The sequence below is a fragment of the Carcharodon carcharias genome, chromosome 18 (genome assembly GCF_017639515.1).
Source record: "Carcharodon carcharias isolate sCarCar2 chromosome 18, sCarCar2.pri, whole genome shotgun sequence".
NCBI lineage: Eukaryota > Metazoa > Chordata > Chondrichthyes > Lamniformes > Lamnidae > Carcharodon > Carcharodon carcharias.
In genome coordinates, this window is record NC_054484.1 from 46,017,066 (window position 1) to 46,039,686 (window position 22,621).

Consider the following 22,621-nt stretch of genomic DNA (forward strand, 5'->3'; position numbering starts at 1 on the left):
CTTAACTCCACTTTCCTATCTGCCCCTCTAGCCCTTCATTCCCTTGTCAATCAAAAATCTGTCCATCTCAACCTTGAATATATTTAATGACAAAGCCTTCACTGCTCTTTGTGGAAGAGAATTCCAAGACTAACGATCCTGTGAGAAGTTCGTCCTCATCTCCATCTTTAAGGGAGACCCCTTATTTTTAAACTGTGCTCCCTAATATTCTAGATTCCCCATAAGGAGAATCATCCTCTCAGTGTCTATGCTGTCAAGCTCCCTCATAATCTTAAATGTTTCAATAAGTTCAACTCATTCTTCTAAACTCCAATGAATATAGATCCAACATATCTTTGTAAAACCGCTTCATCTTGGGTATCAGCTTAGTGAACCTTGTCTGAACTGAAAAGCAAGCATATCCCTCTGTAAGTGAGGTTATTCACTTTGCAGTACTTGCTGGTTAATTTTGTGCTGACAGCTGATTGAAGATTCCAAACTTTTCCTACCTGAACTACTTATGGTGGTCATTACCAAGGTTAGGAAACGGGGTTCATCTGTTTCCTTGTCAAAAATAAACTTTATAAGGTACTCTAAGCACGATCTCACTAATACCCAATATGGTTATAGCAAGACTTCCCGACTTTTATGCTCGATCCACCTTGCAATAAAGACCAACATTCCATTTTCCTTCCTAAATACTTGCTGGACCTGCATACTAACTTTTTGTGATACATGTACAAGGACATCCATATCCCTCTGTATGGCATCATTCTACAGTCTCTCAATTTAAATAATATTCTGCTTTTCTATTCTTCCTGTCAAAGTGAAGTTCACATTTTTCCACATTATACTCCATTTGCCATTTTTTTTGCACCTGTGCTTACCCATTTGCAGACTCTTTGTATTTGCCTCACAACTTGCTCTCCTACCTATTTTTGTATCATCAGAAAATTTGGCTACAATGCAGTTGGTCCCTTCATCCAGGTCATTAATATAGTTTATAAATAGCTGATGCCCCAGCACTGATCCCTGTGGTATTCCACTAGTTAGTTTGCTAACCCGAAAATGACTCATTTATCCTGACTCTGTTTCCTATTGCTTGGCCAATCCTCTATATAGTTTGATATATTACCCCCACCACCGTGAGCTCTTACCTTGTGTGGTAACCATCTATGTGGCACCTTATCAAATACCTTTTGGAAATCCAAATACACTACATGCACTGGTTCCCCTTTATCCACCCTACTTATTAGAGTTGTTTGAGGATGTAACAAGTTTGCCAAACACAATTTCCTTTTCACAAAACCATGTTGACTCTGCCTGTTGTATTATGATTTTCTAAATGTCCTGCTACTCCTTAATAATGGGATTCCAGCATTTTCCCAATGGCAGGTGTTAGACTTAAGGCCCAAGGTTTCCTGCTGTCTCCCTCCTTTCTTGAATAGTGATGTTACATTTGCAGTTTTCCAATCTGCTGGGGCTTTTTCAGAATCTAGGGAATGTTGGAAGACCATAACCAATGCATCCACTATCCCTGCAGCCACTTCTTCTAAGACCATAGGATGCAGGCCATTAGGTCTACATGACTTGTCAGCCTTTAGACCCATTAATTTTCCTAGTACTTTTTTTCTACTGATTGTGATTGTTTTAAGTTCCTTTCTCCCTCTCTTTTGCTCCCTGCTTTTCTATTATTCTACTAATCTCGGGGCAACTTCCACTGACTGAAACTCCACAGCATAATTCCCTCACATGGTACTCTCATTCAGAGCTCACAAGACTCTGGTATCAAAAATTGCAAATGTAGACATTGGTACAGTTATAAAATAATTATTAACTGTTTAAAAAAATGAAACATTTGCATTTGAATTATACAGCGTAAAATGGTAATTGCTTTCCAGAAATATCATTTTCCTCATTCTTTTCAAAGGTCAACCTTCGCATAAAAAATTAAATCCAACTAATGGCAGGTGGGGAAAAGAGTCACCATGAACAGAATAACTTCTGGGCTCATTCTTAAATTACAACATTATGCATGAAGACATTATTGATGCAAACGGAAGAGCGGTGAAAAGGGAAATGCGCATAACCAGAGAACATCAGACTTAAAAACAGCATCTCACTTGCATGTTTTGCAGTATATGTTTTCCATGATTTGAGAGCCTATTATATTTAGGGTGTGAGGCCAGAGTTTAATTAATTAATATCTGACAGACATGTTTGTATAGGTAAAATAATGTTATAGGAAATTAAAATGTCAAATGCAACTCACGCCACTTAGCCCATCACCTTAGAATGGTTATAGCATTGTGCTAAATGGCACAAATAACAACATAGGGCCTCAAATAAATGCTCCAAGTTCTGGACTTCCCTCCCTAAACCTCTGTATCTATGCCTCATTTAAGTTGCTCCTTATAACTTACCCCTTTGTCCAAGCTTTTGGTCATCTGTGCTAATATTTCTTTGTCTCGGTATCAAATTCAACCTGAAAATGCTTCCTTGGAGCATTTTCATTACATTAATGGCTCTAAATAAATGTAAGTTGCTCTTATGACCAGGCAAAGCTCTTTTGATTCCTAATATTTTACTGATTATGTATTAGTTTTCTTTTAAAAAAACCTTTTATCCCCAATTTTCAACTGCAGGGAGAGTGGGGCAGGAGCTATAGGATTGAAGCTCAAATGAAGATGGATGAGAGGAAGGACAGCTAGTAGGGCGTTAATCAGTGGCTTCTACCTCTGACCTGGCAAATTAAAAATTCTGTACTCTTGGTACATGGACTCCTAATTCACCTCCATTCATGTGACAGTGCATTGTGCTTTATCCAAATTTAACTCCTCCAGTACGACCATGTTAAATAAGCCGCCAATAGAATTTTTCCCCTGATATAATGGCTTTTGGCATCAAGGATGCCAGACCCATTTATTACAATTCAAATACATTTTCTATGTTCTAGTATATTTGTAATCATCAATAAGCCCAAAATTCAAACTAAAAGACCTTTGCCTGGATTAATATAATTTTGTTTGCCTAGAGTCATGGAGGTCTACAGCACAGAAAAAGGCCCTTCAGCCCATTGAGTCTGCGCCAGTCAAACAAGTACCTAAATATTCTAATCCCATTTTCCAGCACTAGGCCCCTAGCCTTGTATGGCATGGCATCGCACATCCAAATACTTCTTAAATGTTATGAGGGTTTCTGCCTCTACCACCCTTTCAGGCAGTGAGTTCCAGACTCCCACCACCCACTGGGTGAAAGAATTCTTCCTCACATCCCCTCTAAACCTCTTGCCCCTTACCTTAAATCTATGCCCCCTGGTTATTGATCCCTCCACCAAGGGGAAAAGTTCCTTCCTGTCTACCCTACCTATGTCCCTCATAATTTTATACACCTCAACCATGTACCCCCTCAATCTCCTTTGCTCCAGAGAAAGTAACCCCAGTTTATCCAATCTCTCCTCATAAGTAAAACTCTCCAGCCTAGGCAACATCCTGGTAAATCTCCTCTGCACTCTCTCTATCCTTCACATCCTTGATCAATCACATCCTTCCTATAATGTGGATTCCAGGGCTGTACGCAATACTCTAGCAGTGGCCTAACCAGCTTTCTATACAGTTCCAGCGTAACCTCCCTGCTCTTATATTCTATTCCTCGGCTAATAAAGGCAAGTATCCTTTATGCCTTCTTAACCACCTTATCTGACTGTCCTGCTACCTTAAGGGACCAGTGGACATGCACACCAAGGTCCCTCTGATCCTCGGTACTTCCCAGGGTCTGAAATGACAGTCCACAAAGGTGAAGTGCCACACTGTTGGATGAGATGGTAGATGGGGGTCTGTATCACCAGCAGGTTTCGTCTCAAGAAGAAAAACTCTCTTCCCTCTGCTAATGCAAAATACCTTCAGTGATCATGCAGCCACATAAAAGCAATCCAGACTCTGTTCACTCTCCTGCCAAAAAAGTGTGGCTCCAAAGAGTAAAGCAAAACTTCTATGCAACACAACAGCGTCAAGAGTTTAGTCCTAAAAGATTACCAATACTGCTTCATTGCATAAAATAACATTCACAAAAACTGTATCATTGGACTTTGAACAGGAACATAAACCATCAACATTAAAACAAAATATTACAATACAGCAAGAATTTATTTTCTAATGGGTAAGCAAGCACTAATGAAAATTATACAATGCCTTTTTCTTTAACTCACAACTATTCAGAACATCTCTAAAATATGGTTTCCCATTACTTTAAGATGGACATCCAAAAACATTTTGTACAGAATTAAGTCTTGTTCAATAAACGCAGTCTGCCTTTCAGGAGGCATTTATTTTACTTGCAGAAGAGGCTTTTGGTTGCATATAGTCAATGCTTGCATACATGACACAACCACAGAAGAACAGAACGTGTGCACACAGCATCAAGCAGGGTTGCAGGGTGTTTCAAAACAGAGTTCAAACAGAAAGTGGTCCATCTCCACAATGTAATGTCAACAGCTTTCCAGCAGGCAGCACTACTTAAGAGGATATAAGTGCTCTTTTGTTCTCAACTGCTTAAGATCATTTACAGTTCTCTGACCAATAACCACTGGGGTAGAAGCAGCAACGAGTTCACAGCTCTGCTAATGCTTCAGTAGATAGCCTGAGGACGTTTGGTACAATAGTAAGCTTCAGATGCAGCTACATAAGCGGATTCTGGAAAGAAGTCCTCTTGGTATTCAGCCAAAAACCTGCAGATTTAAAGGTACAAAATAAACTGTGGTTCATTAAAATATTGGTGTTGAACATGGTTAGAACATATATTGAATATTGAAAAGATGTCCATCTTGCCTATAAGCCTACAACCTTCTTCAAATACTGCTTTGTAAGTAGCCGCTAGAAGATCCAGTTGATGGTCATAAGTTCAACCTGATGAAAAATGCAGCATGCATGCCCGGGCTAAGATTGGGAATTTACCACATACGTGGCACATTAACATGTTTAAACCAGATGCAATCTGTTTTATGGTGTGCAAAACACAAGGAATTTTTTTTTAAAAATTATATCAAGATTACTTTAAGTTTGGTAATTTAAAAGATGCAGTTTAATGACATAATCATTAGGTCCTCCTTCATCAGAACTGAAAACTGAAAAACTAAAATACATTTCCTTAAGGTCAGAAAAAAATGGGGAGCTTGGTAAACAACAAATATTCCAAAACTGGTGGGTTAACAGGATAAATGGCCTGAAATCTAGTGGCACAAGAGGAAAAGAAATAAAGAATGTGTAAATAAGGAAGAAAGTGAAAAAAAATGGGAGAGGCTACAAAAAAGGCAAGAAAAATAGACAGGTTATTCCCATCCAATTGCAGAAGGTCTGAAATGAAGAGAGAAAAATCTGCCAAACAGTTGCTTCATTATCCCCACTCCCCCTCCGCCAGCACTGTGCTCAAACGAAAGCTCTACACCAGTCAAGTCAATCCCCACCCCACCATTAATAAGTGGACTCACCCACCGTAACTAGCTCCGGCTGTTCTGAAGAAAATGGAGGATATAACTAAGGTCTGAACTTACTCAATGACCAGGCAAGAGAGCTGTAGAGTGGTCAGGAGAAAGGCAAGATATTGCATCTGAAACTCACCTTGAGTTTAGATGGAATACTGAAGGTTAAATACATAATTTAGAGTGGATATGGGAGAGGAGTTAAAATGTCAAGCCACAGGTATGCCATACTTGCAAACGAGTGGAGATGTCTGGTCACACATTCTGTGCTTGCCTTTTTCCCCAGTGGTAGATGGGGTAAGCAATGAATACAGCATACCAAATTGGAGGAAAGCACATAAATTGCTCTATCACAGAGAAGAAGTATTTGAGGTCCCGAACAATGGTGAGGGAGATGGTAAATGGAGAAGAATCGCATCTCTTGCCATTGTATGTGAAGATACCAACCACGGCAAAAGTCTGCCGGAAGCAGAGTTGATGGGAAAGTGAACAATGTGGGGGTCCCTCCACAAAGCAGAGAAAGCAGTGGAGTGGAAGATATGCTTGGTGAGATAGAAAGATAATCTAGTGAAAGTAAAGACTGCAGGGGTAGAGGGTAAGGTCAACAGGGCACTTCTTGTGTTAAGTTGGAGTGTGGGTGAGAGTAAGGGAATTGGGGCAGATACAGTGAAGGATCCTGCTGACCCTGTGAATGGAAAACCTCAGCTCAGGAAAAAGTTGGGCATTTGCAATGATTTGGTATGGAAAGATTTACAGTAATATCTGAACAGCATTTTAAGTCATTTATCATCCTCCTTTGTCTCTGAACACAGGTACAGCCAATCTTCTATATATACTAAGCTCTTAATTTTCACACAATTCTCATTTAGAAGTCCAAAACGATTTTATTTTTAAAAATTCCTCACGGTTCTGTTATTCTGAATAGATATCATTGTGGCCTTTTAGCCTTCAATCTTTTCTCATTAGTTTTGCTTCCACGATCACGATTTTCCTGTGCACTGGTTAGTCTACCGTGAGTCAACTAGCATGTTGTGCGGTAAACAAGAAAAAAAGGCAGGCACATAAAGCAGACAAATCAAATGTTCTTGTGGAATAAGTTAACACTTGTTAAGCTAGTATGTCCTATGGCTTGTTGCTGAATATCATTATGTTTTATAGAGAAGGTGCTGAAAGAATAAGAAAAGGCACTTCAGAACTTTGCACCACAGAGCAATTTGTTGGCCAGAGGTGAAAGTGAAAAACTGAATGACAAATGTTGATACTGCAGCTTTTAATGTTAAACGCTGATGGGACAGCACCAGCAAAAATCATGACAAAGTAAACACTTTGGACAGGAAGTGCTCATGTTACAAGATAGATATATATCTAGATCTAGCAATATACCTGTGATCTTATAAGATATATGTAAGTGTCGTCACAGTGAATGAACTGGGAGATAGACCATACTCTATTTTCATTTACTGTCCCCTTAAACTTAAAGAGCATAACAGAAATGACTTATTCTTCTGACAAAGCATCATTGGTGCAAAATGAACAATAGTTGTTATATAAGGAAGTCAGAGTGTAAAGTTCTTCTCTTCAAGTGATTATGAACCAGCTACACATTTTTTGCAGTTTGTTGTTTGTTCTATGTGAGCGATTAATTCTTCATGTTGTCAGTGTACATCACACTGAAATACAGCTAAGTACATATCTAATCTAAACATTTTCAGTTTTAATATTTCTTATTGCTCCCATAAAAGACTAATGTACAAGAACAATTTGTTGGCAATGTCGTTAGTTGTTTTTTATTGCATTTGCACTGGCAGCAATAAAATCTGCTCTGCCCTTAAATTGTATAAAGAGGCAAAGACCAAGCAAAGCGATTACAAACAAATTCAATCATTGTAAATAAATATACGCGATAAAGAACAACAAGAACTGTTTTCTGGATGGTTCTGTCATATGCAAAATATTAAGTATTATTAGCAACATTCAAGGAAAGGCCGAATTACTTGGATGCAAAATTGAAGAGATCAAGAGTTGCTTGCAAAACTCATATCAACAAAAGCTGGTCAGCCAAATATTCCTCCCACGTATGTTGAAGGAGACAATCCAGAATATGTTGAGAACTTACCATACCTTGGCAGCCACCTTTCTCAAATGACGAGGAGATCCAACGCCGGATCAGCTGTTCCAGCTCAGCCTTCTACAAACTATGGCAGCAAGTGTGTTACAACAAAGATCTCTGCAAGTCATCTAAAGTCCTAGTGTACATTGCAGTCGTTGCCACCACACTCTTAGTATTGCAGTGAGACCTGGACTGTGTATCAACGACACATAAAGAGTGCTAGAGAAATTCCATCAGCAATGCCTCTGCCACATCCTCCAGATTCATTGGGAGGACCATCAAACAAACACTAGTGTCCTTGAAGTCAGCTTCACAAGCATTCAAGAGGCAAAACTCTTGAAAAATCAACTTTGATGGACTGGATACTGTGTCCAGAAGGCTGAAAAACATCTCCCCTGCCAGATCCTGTTTTCTTAACTCTCAAATGGCCAATGTTCCAGGAGAAGACAAAAGCGCTCTGAAGCTGTCCTTGAAGTGTGGTAGCATGACATTAATGACTGGGAGAAACTGGCTACCAATTGCTCAAAATGGCGACAACTTGCTCTTTTTATTCTTTCCTAGGATGTGGGCATCACTGGCGACACCAACATTTATTGCCCATCCATAATTGCCCTTGAGAAGATGGTGCTGTGCTGCTTTCTTGAACTGCTGAGTTGTTGGAACGCCCACAGTGCTGTTAGGAAAGTAGTTTCAGGATTTTGATCAGTGACAGTGAAGAAACAGCAATATACTTAAGTCAGGATAGTGTGTAACTTTGAGGGTTACTTGCAAGTGGTAGTGTTCCCATGCATCAGCTACTCTTGTGCTTCTAGATGATAAAGGTTGTGCGTTTGGAAGGTGGAGTGGAGTCAGTGGAGTGAGTTGCTGCAGTGCATCTTGTAGATGGTAAACACTGTTGCCACTGTGCATCATTGATGGAGTGAGTGAATGCTGAAGGAGATGGAGGGATGCCAGTCAAGTGGACTACTTTGTCCTGGATGGTGTCAAGCTTCTTGCGTGTTGTTGGAGCTGCACTCATCCAGTCAAATGCAGAGTATTCCATCACACTCTTGACTTGTACCTTGTAGATCGTGGATAGTCTTTGGAGAGTCAGTGCAGAATTCCCAGCCTCTGATCTGCTCTTGTAGCCACAGTATTTATATGGCTGGTCCAGTTCAGTTTCTGGTCAACGGTAACCCCCCCAGGATGTTGATGGTGGGTGAGTCAGTGATGATAATAACATTGAATGTCATGAGGAGATAGTCAGATTCTCTTGTTGGAGATGGTTATTGCCTGGCACTTGTGTGGTGTGAATGTTATTTGCCACTTATCAACCCAAGCCTGAACGTTGTCCAGGTCTTGCTGCACATGGACACGGACTGCTTCAGTACCTGAGCCGCCGTAAATGGTGCTGAACATTGTGCAATTATCAGTGAACATCCCCACTTCTGAACTTATGGTGGAGGGAAGGTCATTTATGAAGCAGCTGAAGATGGCTTGGCCTAGGACACTACCCTGAGGAGCTCCTGCAGCCATGTCCTCGGACTGAGATGACTGACCTCCAACAACCTCGACCATCTTCCTTTGTGCTAGGTATGACTCCAGCCAGTGGAGAGTTTCCCCCACTAGCCCGATTCCCATTGGCTTCAGTTTTGCTAGGGCTCCTTTATGTCACACTTGGTCAAATGCAGCCTTGACGTCAAGGGCAGCCACTCTCACTCGCCCATCAAGCTGCATCGTGCTTCGAGTCCAAATGCCTTGACGATGAGGCAGAATGGCGGCAGATAAAGAAAGAAATGGTAGAAAATTCTGCACTCCAGATCCCACCAACTCATGGGATATCCTGTCCCATGTGCACAACGATTTGCGGGTTGAGAATCAGCCTGTTCAGTCACATGAAGACCCATAGCAGAAACTCTGGCACCTGAGTAAATGTCATCCTCGAATTGAGGGACAGCTGTCGACGACAATTAAGTATTATTAAAACTAACTTTACAAGTTCTTCAGAGATGATTCTTTGTTCTTCTCTCCCTACAGAGCTGTGAATAAGAAGTTTACTGATTACCAAGGCATTCACTATGAGGGGCAATTGATATGATTCCCAAGACTAGAGTGAATGACAATTGAACAAACTGGGGTGAAGCACAAAAGTTACAGTTTATCTTTTTTATACAGTCCCTTCTAATTCTACTTAATTTCTTCTATAATATAGATGCTTTTATCTATTTAACAGGTTTAAGATTAAGGAAGTTCCTGCCTTCAATTTGATTTGAGCTGGTGAAGCCACTGAATTGCTCTATACATAGGTAAATAGTGAATGCAACACTGCATAAAAGTTTTCAGGCCGAGACATGTGCAGCAAGGTAGATTTTGGGAGCACAAAATTAACTTGGAGAAGTTGTGCAAGGAGATGAATGAGCAAGTCACAGGTTTCCCATATCTAGAGCATAATTCAGAAAATCTGGTTCAGGATAGTTAACTCTATATTTAAAATTCAGTATAGAAGGAAATTTCCAGCAAATAATGTTGTCTGGAAAGCAGCTCCACAGACCAGAAGTAGTGGGGTGTGCTTGTGATATATCTTTTTGCTTATTACTCAATATTAAGGTGTAGCTGCTAAGCCCTTACATATCTGACTTAATCATACAGCAACTCATGCTGGTACCCCTATAATATTCTAGAATCAGCAGCCAGACAAACGTCTTTAATGGTGAGGTGCTGATTCTGTCAGGAAACAGGTTAACCCCTCAGATTTGCTTGGTTTTTAGACAAAAATCAAGGGATCAGTTTTCCACACAACCCATTAAGAGCTATAATATCCCATTAGTGGCCAAACAGAAGTAACACTCTCAAATAATAGGTAGAAAATGAGATTTGTCTGAAATTGCTTCCTTTAGTGGTTTTAAGTAAATGGGGTTACAGCTCTGCTTATAAAGCAGAGAAAGCATTTTCAGGTGCACACACTATACATTTATTTCAAAGTTAGAATTTGTAAAACACAGGTTGACAGGTGGTCAAGCTTTTAGTTTTTACAGCTATCAATTACCATTTGCTTTTCCTGAGTCGATCCGAAAAGATTATCAAGAAAGAAGCTGAACAGAACTGAAGAGGTTGAAAGTTCGAGCTGGAAACTTAAAAAATGCCTTAGTTTTTACTCTATTTTATCAGTATTTAAGAACAAAATAATACCCAGTGGGGGGGTACCCCAAAGGTGTGCTGGGACACCAGCCCCCTGCACTCCCCACCCCAGAAGTGGCCACCTAACGATTCTGTAGCAATTGCCCAGGAAGTTCAAACTTTCCATTGGACAGCTACCCTGCATCGGGAACTGATTTAATTGCAGACCTTGGATGGTTCCAGCTATCTTACAGGCATATTTACCCAGGAAAAGTTAGAAGAATTAAGACCACTTCTAATTCCTGGGCAACTACAGTACTATCCCCTGCAGACCCCACACTCGGCCTCGTGACTACCCTCCCGACACCCCACCTCCCCAAACGGGACTCCCCAACCACCCAACTACCCTCTCAACCTCTCCCCCACAAACATCCCCAAACCACCAACTCACCAACTGCCCTCACTGACCACTCCCCCCAACTGACCACCCGACCCCTCACTCATCCTGTTCCCCTGACCATCCGACCCCCATCCTGCACCCCCACCCCCACCCCCATCCTATCTCCTTACCTTCTCCCTGGCTTCACAAAGTGGCTGGACCTTTAAACTTACCTGCTTTACTGTAACTAGTGCCATAAAAAAGGGAGCCTGCCTTCCTTTCTCTCAAATGGACTCAACAGAAAGCCTTGGGAACCCACTGCACTGCACTATTCTCACCTGGCCTGAGTTGCAAGGTTGGGCAAGAAAGGCGCTGCTGCATTTTAGTGTAAGTAAGTAGGAGCGATGTGACAATCAGACTGCGAAGTTATGACATATTGTTCGTCCGCTTGCTTTCCAACAAATATTTGTTGCTGATATTTTTTATATTCCTGGACTATATTTTTAAATGCATTTCCTGACATTTGATGGCCCTTCAATGAATTACCTGTAACATTTTGCATTTGGCAAAGAAACAAGAGAGAAGAGTAATCACCAACAATAAGTAATAGGCAAACAAATAAACGAATATGTGAAAGTACCAGGTAGGAAAAGACCCATGGTTCATCTCGCCTGTCCCACTTAATTGCAATACATAATCAAATACAGATTCTTCCCATCCCATGGCCTGGAGCCATGTAATCTCTTGGGAGAAGCAAAAAAAGGGAAAAAAAACAGGTCATTTAAGGGAAAATTGCTCTTTGACCCCTATAGGTGGTTGAAATTAGTTTTGTACGAGTTGACCTCCACCCCAGACGGAAGCAGGTCCAACTCTGTTGGATTAATAAACGTTCACCGCACGAGCCAGCAACCTGTTTCACTGGTCCACTACTTTCTGGGGGGAAAAAAAAATCAACATTAGATTGGACTAGTTTTGCACTAAAATAACTTGTAAGTATGATCCTATTCAGTTGAAATAACTAGTCCACATAAACACAATCAAATTCCTTTGTTATTTTAGAAACTTGATTAAATTGCCCAAATCTATGTCTTGTTAAGTATGTAGAACCAGTTCATTGAGCCTGGGTAACTGAGGTGTATTAAATGGGGATTTATCATCTGCATGTGAAGGGACCAAAAGTAAACACAGCATCTTCAATGAAGCCTAACCAAAGTCTTGTACTAGGACAAGATGGTATGCTTTATTTTTCAATGAATTGCCCTGTGAAAACAACCTAGGACCCTATTTTAGCTATAACTTTAGCCGATTCTCAGCCCATTGCAGCTGATTACCAGTAAAGCGGCAAAATTCCATGGATCCATTTTAACTTCTTACCTAAGGAACAGTTCAAGGTGCTTTACCAAGACCTTCAGATTCCGGTCAGTAATTTGCATCTTTCCCAACAGCTCTGGTAGCTTCACTGCAAGGAAATTGATAAAGGAAAATGCAATTTTGTTAAAAAAGACTTCACTGGATTCTTTTGAAGCTCCTTTCATCATTCATTTTGTACTTTGATAACTAAACGAGCGTGGCCATATTTATGATACCATTAGTTTCATTTCCCAGAACTTGAAGAGCAAAAAACCAAACCCTCTCATTCTCAGTTATTTACTGTATTCTTACCCTCCAGATCCCAATATGCATTTGTAGCATTTACTAAATATGCAAATCTGTATTTATTCTGTATTCTTCCCTGCTCAAGACATTGCATTGGGTTTCAGTTTTCTCCTTGCATCCCATGATAGGTTTACATTGTTCATCCTGCCAAGGAAATTCTAACCCCACCAACCCCCGCAACATATTGAGTGTTCAATAACCAGCACCTGAACAGGTAATTATTTCCTAACTGGTTGGTTGGCTGATCACCTAATGGACTTTGGCCACCATCTAAGGTCATCACCAGAATTCCTCAGAAACCTCCCTCAGATCCTACAGCAAATATTAACATAAGCTTTACAAAAAAAAATTTCTCTGTTACAACATTACAAACTTAGAATTTTTATATAAATGGTTAAATCTGCATTAAAACGTGAAGCAAAATACAATCTCAATATTTTACCTGCCACTTAGGCTTAGTTATATGTACAGTTTCAACATCGGTCACAGACACTTTCAGGGTCGAATATTTACAGCAACAAATTCAAGACTGTATATCATAATGCAGTTCTGTTACCCTGCAATATTTTGGGGATTTCTGCCCCTACAGAAAGCAGTCTGTTTCATGCTCTATCATTTCATATTTCTATACAGCAAACAATAGTTAACTCCCACAGATATATTTTGGGTTAATATTTAAAACCAGTTAGTTTAATTAAAATATTACCAGGTAAATCATAAAATCATATTGCAAAGATAGCAGCTATTTGACCTATCATGCCTGTGCAATCTCTATGAAAGAGCTATTCAATTAATTCTACTCCCTTGCTGTTTTCCCATTACATTGCAAAATATGGTAGGTTTTATCAGAGATTTAGCTGCCATTTTTGGAAATTCCTTACACTAAGATTAAAATGTCATTTGATATTCAGACTTTGAATAGTTTTCCATTTAACAAAAATGATATGGCATCTATTTAATTCCTATTATTTCCTCTGCACACTTCCTGTTCCTTCCACTGAAAATAAAAACGTGCAAAGACCTACCAAACAATCGCAAGAGATGCTGAGCTCCATAGATATACGAGGGTGCAGGAGGCTGTTCAATCAGTGGATAATTATCTGGCATCATTTTCCAAGACAAAACCTATTAAACCAACACAAAAAATGAGTTTTCAGTGACATTTATTTAATATTAAAGTAGTCAATGGAACAAAGTTCAACAGATTAAAGTCAATTCCAATCCATTCCTGGATTCCTAATCTAATCAACAGCACATTGAGATTCACTTAAGTATAAAATATAATAATATCAGTCATATTCAAGATTCATTTTGCTAATCAATTTACTGCCAAATCTACCCTAATAGCAAACTTTAGGTCTTAATTGTTATTGCAAAAATGCATTAATGTATTATGTTTAAACTATCAAGATTACACTTGTTTTTATGACAAACCCAGTTTATGCTAATACTACTAAGAAATGTTCTCTATTCTGTACATTTCTCAAGTTCACAAAAGGAATCTTTTACATAGAATTATATGGAAGTTCCAAAATAGAAAAAGGGCATCTTGTCAATTCCTTTTGCCCTCCAAATTATTTACTTAACCTTCTATTTTAGTGTAATCTGCAAATCTGGACACCATTCTCACTAGCCCTATATCCAAATCATTGAGGAGCATACCGAATATAAATAGTCACAGAATAACACCTTGTGGAACACCACAATCCACTTCTAACTATTCTTGAGAAATTGCCCTTAAACTTTCTTGCCTCCCTTCTAATCAGTATTTAATTTAAATTGCTAATCTCCTCTTACTTCTATACCCTTAATCCTCTCTAGTAGTTTGCTGTGTGATATCTTATCAAAGGTTTTCTCAAAGTGCTCAGTGTACTACATGCGCTACATTTTCCCCAACACTACACTGACCACTCTTCAAAGAACTCTTATCAGGTAGACTAAGCGTGATCCTGTTGGCTGCTTCTAATAATTTTCTCCTATTCTTTATATTTAATTAATGATGAAATGACTAAATATGTCAATATTTTCCCTATCTCAGATGTTAACTAACTGAACTGTGAATATCGAGGTTCACAATGCTTCTCTTTTAAAAAAAAAGATCACATTGGCCATTCTCTAGTCCTTTGGCACACATCCACTTGAATAGATTCTGGCAATAAAATTCTAAAAGGTCCCAGCACTTTCATCTCCTTTAGTTTAATAAATAAAAGGAAAGTGAGGAATTATGTTATTTTACTTCGAATCAATTTCAAGGCTTATTTCCTTCCCAATATCCTTGTCTTGTAATAAACCCTGAGGCAAAGCACTTGTTAAATATGCTCACCAATGTCCACTAATCCTCTACTAACTCAATGTCAATTGTTCTCAGGGGCCACATCTCACATTTACCAATTCCCCTTTTGTGAATATATTTATAGAATCATATATATTTTGAGATTTCCCCATCAGACTCTATCCTTGCTTTCTACCCCTTTTAACAACAACAACAGTTTGTATTTACATAGCACCTTCAACATAGTAAAATGTCACAAAGCACTTCAGAAGAGCATTATCAAACAAAATCTGGCACCAAACCACATAAGGAGAAATTAGAGCAGATGACCAAAAGCTTAGTCAAAGAGGTAGGAGTGTCTTTAAAGGAGGAAAGAAGGGTAGGGAGGTACAGGAGTTTGAGGAAGGGATTGCAGGGCTTAGAGCCATGGCAGCTCAAGGCATGACTGTTAATGGTGGAGCGATTAAAATCGAGGATGCTCAAGAGGCCAGTATTGGAGGAATGCAATTATGAGGGTTGTATGGCTGGAAGACATTACAGAGGTTGGGAGGGGTAATGCTTCAGAGGAGTTTGAAAATAAGGGCAAGAATTTTACAATCGAGGCATTGCTTAACCGGGAACTGATGTAGGTCAGTGAGCATAGGGGTGATGGGTAAATGGGTGCGAGTTACGACATGGGCAGCAGAATTTTGGGCGATCTCGAGTCTCCTTGAAAGAAATCCCCTGTCTAGCCCTGAACTTGCATCTTTCTCTATTTTCTCTGTATCCCATCATGCCCTCGCTGAGCTTATCTTGTGCATGAGATCCACTTCGTACTCCCACAAGCCTATTCTCACTAAACTGTTGACCACCCAACTTCCCTTCTCTGGTCCCCAAGTTGGCTGATGTTGTGAACTGTCCTCTCTCCTCAGTTCTGTCCCTTGGTCCTTCAAATCACACCTCTCCTAAAAAAAAATCCCTTGATCCCGCTGTCCTTGAAAACTTCTACTACCAACCTCCTTTTCCTCTCCAAAGTCCTTAAACATGCAGTCGTCTCCAAAATCTGTGCCCATCTTTCCTGGAACTCCTTGAGATACCATCCTCCTCCAAAGCCTCTCTATTGTCTTCCAACTGGGTGGGATTGCAATAATAGCCAGAGTATCAGTTGAAGTGGCTTCTCTTCTCACTTCTAAACCACTAATTCTGGAGTCCCCAAGGATCCATCGTGTTTCTCATCTACATGCTGCCCCTCGGCAACATCATTGAAAAAATGTCAGTTTCCATGTGTACATTGATGACACCCACCACCTCTCTTGACAACGGCACAGTTGCTAAATTATCAGGCTGTTTGTCCGACATTGAGCAAAAATGTCCAAATATTGGGAAAACCAAAGCCATTGTCTTCAGGCCCCACCTACCAACTCCGCTGCTCTCCCTGGCAACTGCCTGAGGCTGAATCAGACTGTCTGCAACCTGGCTGTCACATATTAACCCCTCCACAATCCAAGCTCCCCACAACTTGAGAATTGTTTTCCATTCGTGCTGGTAGGCCATGCTATCCAACTGTAAGTTCAAAAATATTTTGAGAGGCAAGCTTTCCTCCACTTTGGAATGAGTGTTCTTGTGAAGTGGTCGTTACCTTTAACTCATTATGCAGTGTATTCCAGTTTGTAGGAATTCCAAATGAATATAGACTGAACATAAACTACCAAAATTTGGATGTTTCTCATTATCAATGCATCTCAATATAAATGCACAAAATTGTTGACTTGCAGTGATGGCATTTTATTAAAGATGGATTGCTCTTCTGGAAGAAAAAATATGGTCCACACCAAAAAAATGCCAAGTTAGAAACAAGTGCTACAAATGTTTTTAAATATTATTCACATATACGGAGCCCATATAGTGGTTAGAAACTCGTACCTCATTCAATTCATTGCTCCTTCTGCGATCAAACACCGCAGCCCCTTCTTTACTAGGAGTGAGGGTGACGGGAGAGGAGGAGCCACTATGGACAGGTGTCTCTTTAAAATAAAAAATAAATTTGAATGAAACAAATATTAACTTCCACTTTACAAAGTTACCAAAAAAAGGAGAAAGCATAAGGGGCTACTTTCAAGCACAATTCTCAAGTGCCTTAACATCTTAAACAGTCTAAATGTGCCATTTATATAATGGCCAAGAGACAGAAACCCATTTCAATCTGGTCAAGCTCACAGAGAGGACTGTTCAACTGTACAAAGCAATCAGCAACCTACAAAAGGAGTTAGATAAAATCTGCAATTGAGCAATTTAGCCGCAGATGAAATTCAATACAGATAATTCAATACAGATAAGTTCAAGGTCCTACACATTGTTGCAGAAATGGACTTCATAAGTATATCATTGGTAGTGTGGAAATAGCTAATGGTGAAAGGATCTGGGAGTCATTGTGGAGCAGCAATAACCAAGCAATCAGAATGCTAAATTCTACAACTAGCCTGAAGACATCATGGTAAAGTAATACGATGCTCTGATCAGACCTTTCTCACATGACGTATCTGAGTGAAATTGACAGTTTAGTGCTGTGCAACCATGTCAAATTGGAACTGAACAGACAACCCAAATTTATAGGATATTACAGCAAACAGGGAAGACTTTCACCATAAAAGGTTGGACTGGATTTGAATCCGAATCCTAGAGCTGGCAGGGAATTAACTAATTAACTGCACCCAGTCTTGAATATCTGGCCCAATTTGAAACGTTAAATCAATACGTGGGTGCACTTTTAAACCATTGTGTCACATCAATAGTAATTTTCCATTATTAACCGTGGCTACGTCACCACTTATCTCCAACAATAAATATTTGACAATTAAAAAGGTGATCTATGGGCAACACAACAAGAATGTCAGAAAATGCAACCTGGAAATGATATTTTCAACTAAGATCATCACTAATTTACTGTAGTTAAAGTGTTAAACACCTACTTTTCTCCAAGTGTAGAAGTAATCTGGGCATTTGAGCAGCAGATTCATAAAACCGGCGCTTTGACTGGGGGGAAGCACTGCTTTCAGACAGTCTGTCACAGCCTGATGCGTGCCGTGTAGATCGCCTCAATGATTGAACAGATTCAGGATCAATCTTTCGTCGCTTTGGTGTTGCAGGATCTCCTGACAATGGCTGACTGTCTGTGGATTGGGGTGTTGATGGGTTCAGGAGAGGAGGAGGACTTGGTGAATGTTCCTTTTGAGGTCTAAATAAGTAAATAGAATAAACATTTAATTAAGTGCAATTCTTCAGTAAACATCAACGTGAATAGACTTATAGTACACTGTCAGGCATATTAAAAATAGACACACATTAGCAGACACACAACTAAAATGCCAGAAGTCGACAATGCTCTTTGTTTGGAGTGCCAAAATAATTTGGACAGGGGACTATTAGGTTACAATGGCCTGTTCATGCGTCTTGAGTCACGATTTTCCATAGGTTTCCCAGTCAATCTCTCGATTAACACTAAGTTTTAATGATAAGCAGGTTTTACAATATTGTTGCTCTACTGCTGAAATGAGAGACATATTGCCGATACTTTTCGTCTTGCACTCCTCAGGACAAACACAAGAATGCCAAATTGCTGGGACTTAGGCTGTATGTTCCAGCGATTGGCTGATCGAATCAAACAGCATGTTCCTCTGGTTGTTTGTAATAGGCACAGTACAAACTACTCAACCAGCCCACACTTGTGAAACCCAAAATAAAACATCTACTGTTAAATCTGATTCTGCAATTGGGCAGTACTTGCTGAACAATCCTGAGTTCACTAACAGCAAATTTAAGATTATCAGTCAATCTCATAGGGTGGCTCAGTTATGCTTGCTCAAAGCAACGTGCATCCACATGCCGAGACCTGTTCCCTGCAAACAGAAGAAATATGCTCAAGCCTTGCGCCTTTTTTGAATTACCCTGATAGTTAAAAATCACCCAAATTGATACCCTGCTTTTTTATTTTTTTCTGAACTGCTTGCAGATCTCTCCACTAACTTCCAATGTTTTGTAGAGTGTGGCACATGCCAAATATTGTTCCTGTCATTTTTTAGCTCTGTCCACAGAGATTCTGTCCTCACATCTTAGGTTTTAGCACAATGACTATTTAACTATTCTGCCACCCATCCAGCCCTTTTACCTCCCACTTTCTCATGAAATTACTGTAATCAAGTGTACCAAGCCTCATCAAAGCTTAAGCCTTGCCTCCACTTTAGCTAATTTGTATATATTTTCATTCCAAGTATCCCTGAAGTTATTGCAGAGATGCAAAAAGAACAAATTCCACAGTAGAAAACATACCTTCACCAAATCTGATTTTAGCAACCAAACTGGTAGTTGGAAAACAAACATTTATTTAGCTATTTCATCAAGGTAACAAAATCCATTAAAATTTCTATCTTTGGAAGTTACTTACTCCAGCAAAATACTACATCATTAGACAGAATATTTATCACCAGTTCCATTTATCCAGGGCATTGATTTCCATTAGAAGTTATTTAATAATCCATTAACCACTAATGTGAGCATATCAATACAGCTTGTGTATTAGTTTGCAATTAAAAGATGTTTTAAGATGAGGCTTTCAATTGAAATAAAAAATCTCCCAAGTCTGAAGCTGAACATGCAAATTTGTGGACCAGCAGGTGTTTTTTAAGGGCAGTAATGAATACTGTACTGGTCTGCATTAATCTTTGTTTAAAAGCTGAAGATGTTAACATGCAATATTCTGATACGGACAAAGAATAAACTATAGCACATTCTCGAATTAGAGATGATTTTTTTCAAAGCCACAATAATGGTCAATACATCAGGACCATTTATTTTAGTAGATTGAGAAGGCTACCATAAAACATCAACTATGTTGTGACAGAGAAGTAACACCAATGAAAGCATATTTTGGCTTTAAGAAAATCTTCCTCAATTGTGAGCAAAATCTGGTCACAAAAATATACATAATCTTTCAGGAAAAGTACCAAGTATATCACAAAAAAAAATGTGCAGAGCTGTACCATAGCTTCCTGTGCCATTAAAATGTTATTGGTGAAATTAATAATGGTGTTTGGGAAGAAGTGTTTTGAATCATAAGCAGTGTGTAAATAATGCAAAAAACTTGAACAGGGATTCACCTCATCAATAGCATATCATGATATTTCTGAGCACCTGTTTGGGAGTATGTCAAAAGTATAAATATACTTTCCAATAATGCAGACTCTTCCAGCTAAATAATGTCTTGCTGAAGTGAAGTAGGAGTTGGAGTAGATGAAAGTCAAAAACATAGGAGAATAGGACCATAGGAACACAAAAGGCTATTTAGTCCCCCAAGCTTATTCTACTATTCAATGAGTTTCAACAAGTATTTGTAACAAGGGTCACCTTGGCTCTTCCAAGTCAGATGATTCTATATTCAAGCATATGGCAACTCAAGACTGGGCATCCACGAGGTGCTGTGGGCCATCTGCTGAACTGTACTCGAACATAATCTGTAACCTCATGCCCCAGCATATCCAACTATTATTACCATCAAGCCATGGATCAACCCTGGTTCAATTAGAGTGCAGGGAGGCATGCCATGAGCAACACCAGGCATACCTAAAATGAGGTATTAACCTGGTGAAGCTATAACACAGGATTACTTGCGTGCCAAATACCATAAGCAGCAAGTGATAGACAGAACTAAATGATCCCACAACCAACTATCAGATCTAAGCTCTGCAGTCCTGTCACATCCAGTCGTGAATGGTGGTGGACTGTTAAACAACTCGCTGGAGAAGGAGGCTCCACAAATGTCCCCATCCTCAATGATGGAGGAGTGCAGAACATCAGTGTAAAAGAGAAGGGTGAAGCATTTGTTAAAAATCTTCAGCTAGAAGTGCTGAGTGGATGATCCATCTTGGCCTCCTCCGGAGGTCCCCAGCATCACAGATGCCTGTCTTCAGCCAATTCAATTCACTCCACGTGATATCAAGAAACGACTGAAGGCACTGGATAGTGCAAAGGCAATTGGCCCTGACTTGCCACACCCCTGGCCAAGTTGTTCTAGTACAGCTACAACACTGGTAACCACCTGGCTATGTGGAAAATTGCCCAGGTACATCCTGTATGCAAAAAGCAGTACAAATCCAACTTGGCCAATTACAACCCCATCAGTCTACTTTCCATCATCAGTAACGTGATGGAAGGGTCATCAATAGTGCTAACACGCGGCACTTGCTTAGAATAGCTTGCTCACTTATGCTCAGTTTGGGTTCCACCAGGGCCTCTCAGTTCCTGACCTCACTACGGCCTTGATTCAAACATGGACAAAAGAGATGAACTCCCGAGGTGGGACAAGAGTGACTGCACTTGACATGAAGGCAACATTTGACCGAGTGTGGCATCCACAAAATTGGATTCAATGGGAATCAGGGTGAAAACTCACCACTGGTTGGAGTCATACCTAGCACAAAGGAAGATGGTTGTGGTTGTTGGAGGTCAGTCATCTTAGCTCCAGGACATCACTGCAGGAGTTCCTCAGGGTAGTGTCCTAGGTCCAACCATCTACAGCTGCTTCATCAATGACCTTCCCTCCATCATAAAGCCAAGAAATTGAAATGTTCGCTGATGATTGTACAATGTTCAGCACCATTCACGACTCCTCAGATACTGAACAGTCCATGTCCAAAAGCAGCAAGACCTGGACAATGTCCAGGCTTGGGCTGACAAGTGGCAAGTAACATTCACACCAAATAAGTGCCAGGCAATGACCATCTCCAACAAGAAAGAATCTAACCATCACCCTTGACGTTCAATGGCATTACCATCACTGAATCCCCTACTATAAACATCCTGGGGGTTACCATTGACCAGAAACTGCACTGGACTAGCCATATAAATACTGTGGCTACAAAAGCTGGTCAGAGGCTAGGAATCCTGTGACGAATAACTCACCTCCTGACTCCCCAATGTCCGGCTATCATCTATAAGGCACAAGTCAAGGAGTACGATGGAATACTCCTTTCTTGCCTGCAGCTCCCACAACACTCAAGAAGCATGACACCGTCCAGGATAAAGCAGCCTGCTTGATTAGCACCCCATCCACAAACATTCACTCCCCTCCACCACCGACGGACAGTAGCAGCAGTGTGTACCATCTACAAGATGCACTGTAGGAATTCACCAAGGTTCCTCAGACAGCACCTTCCAAACCCATGATCACGACCATCTAGAAGGACAAGGGCAGCAGATAGATGGGAACACCACCACCTGGAAGTTCCTCTCCAAGTCACTCACCATCCTGACTTGGAAATATATCGCTGTTCCTTCATTCTCGCTGGGTCAAAATCCTGCAATTCCCTTCCAAACAACACTGTGGATATACCTACACCACTTGGACTGCAGCGGTTCAAGAAGGCAGCTCACCACCACCTTCTCAAGGGAAACTAAGGATGGGCAATAAATGCTTGCCCAGCCAGCGAATCCTACAACACGTGAATGAATAAAATAAATATAATAGTAAAGTACTGAGTGAGTTGTTGGAGGTATGACCTTTGGGGTGAAATGTTAAACAATTCAGATGGACAAAGGGATTTCACAGCAGTATTTGAAGAACAGGAAGATCTCCTTGTGTTCTGAAAAAAACATCCATTCCTCAATCCACACCACCTAATT

The 22,621-nt window shown here is 40.1% G+C and overlaps 1 protein-coding gene across 5 annotated transcripts in view; it reads right to left on the bottom strand.

Annotated features, from left to right (window-relative positions):
• Window positions 1-1,796: 1,796 nt before the first annotated feature.
• Window positions 1,797-22,621, bottom strand: part of LOC121290620 (male-specific lethal 3 homolog) — a 58,871-nt gene continuing 38,046 nt past the window's right edge. For all 5 annotated transcript variants that reach the window (XM_041211293.1, XM_041211297.1, XM_041211294.1 and 2 more), the window contains 5 exons: window positions 17,917-18,182; window positions 16,871-16,971; window positions 13,722-13,821; window positions 12,415-12,499; window positions 1,797-4,705 (listed from right to left, as the gene is read on the bottom strand). In XM_041211293.1, coding sequence (XP_041067227.1) covers window positions 4,606-4,705; window positions 12,415-12,499; window positions 13,722-13,821; window positions 16,871-16,971; window positions 17,917-18,182 — 652 coding nt within the window. In that variant the 3' untranslated portion in view covers window positions 1,797-4,605. The remainder of the gene's footprint in view (window positions 4,706-12,414; window positions 12,500-13,721; window positions 13,822-16,870; window positions 16,972-17,916; window positions 18,183-22,621) is intronic.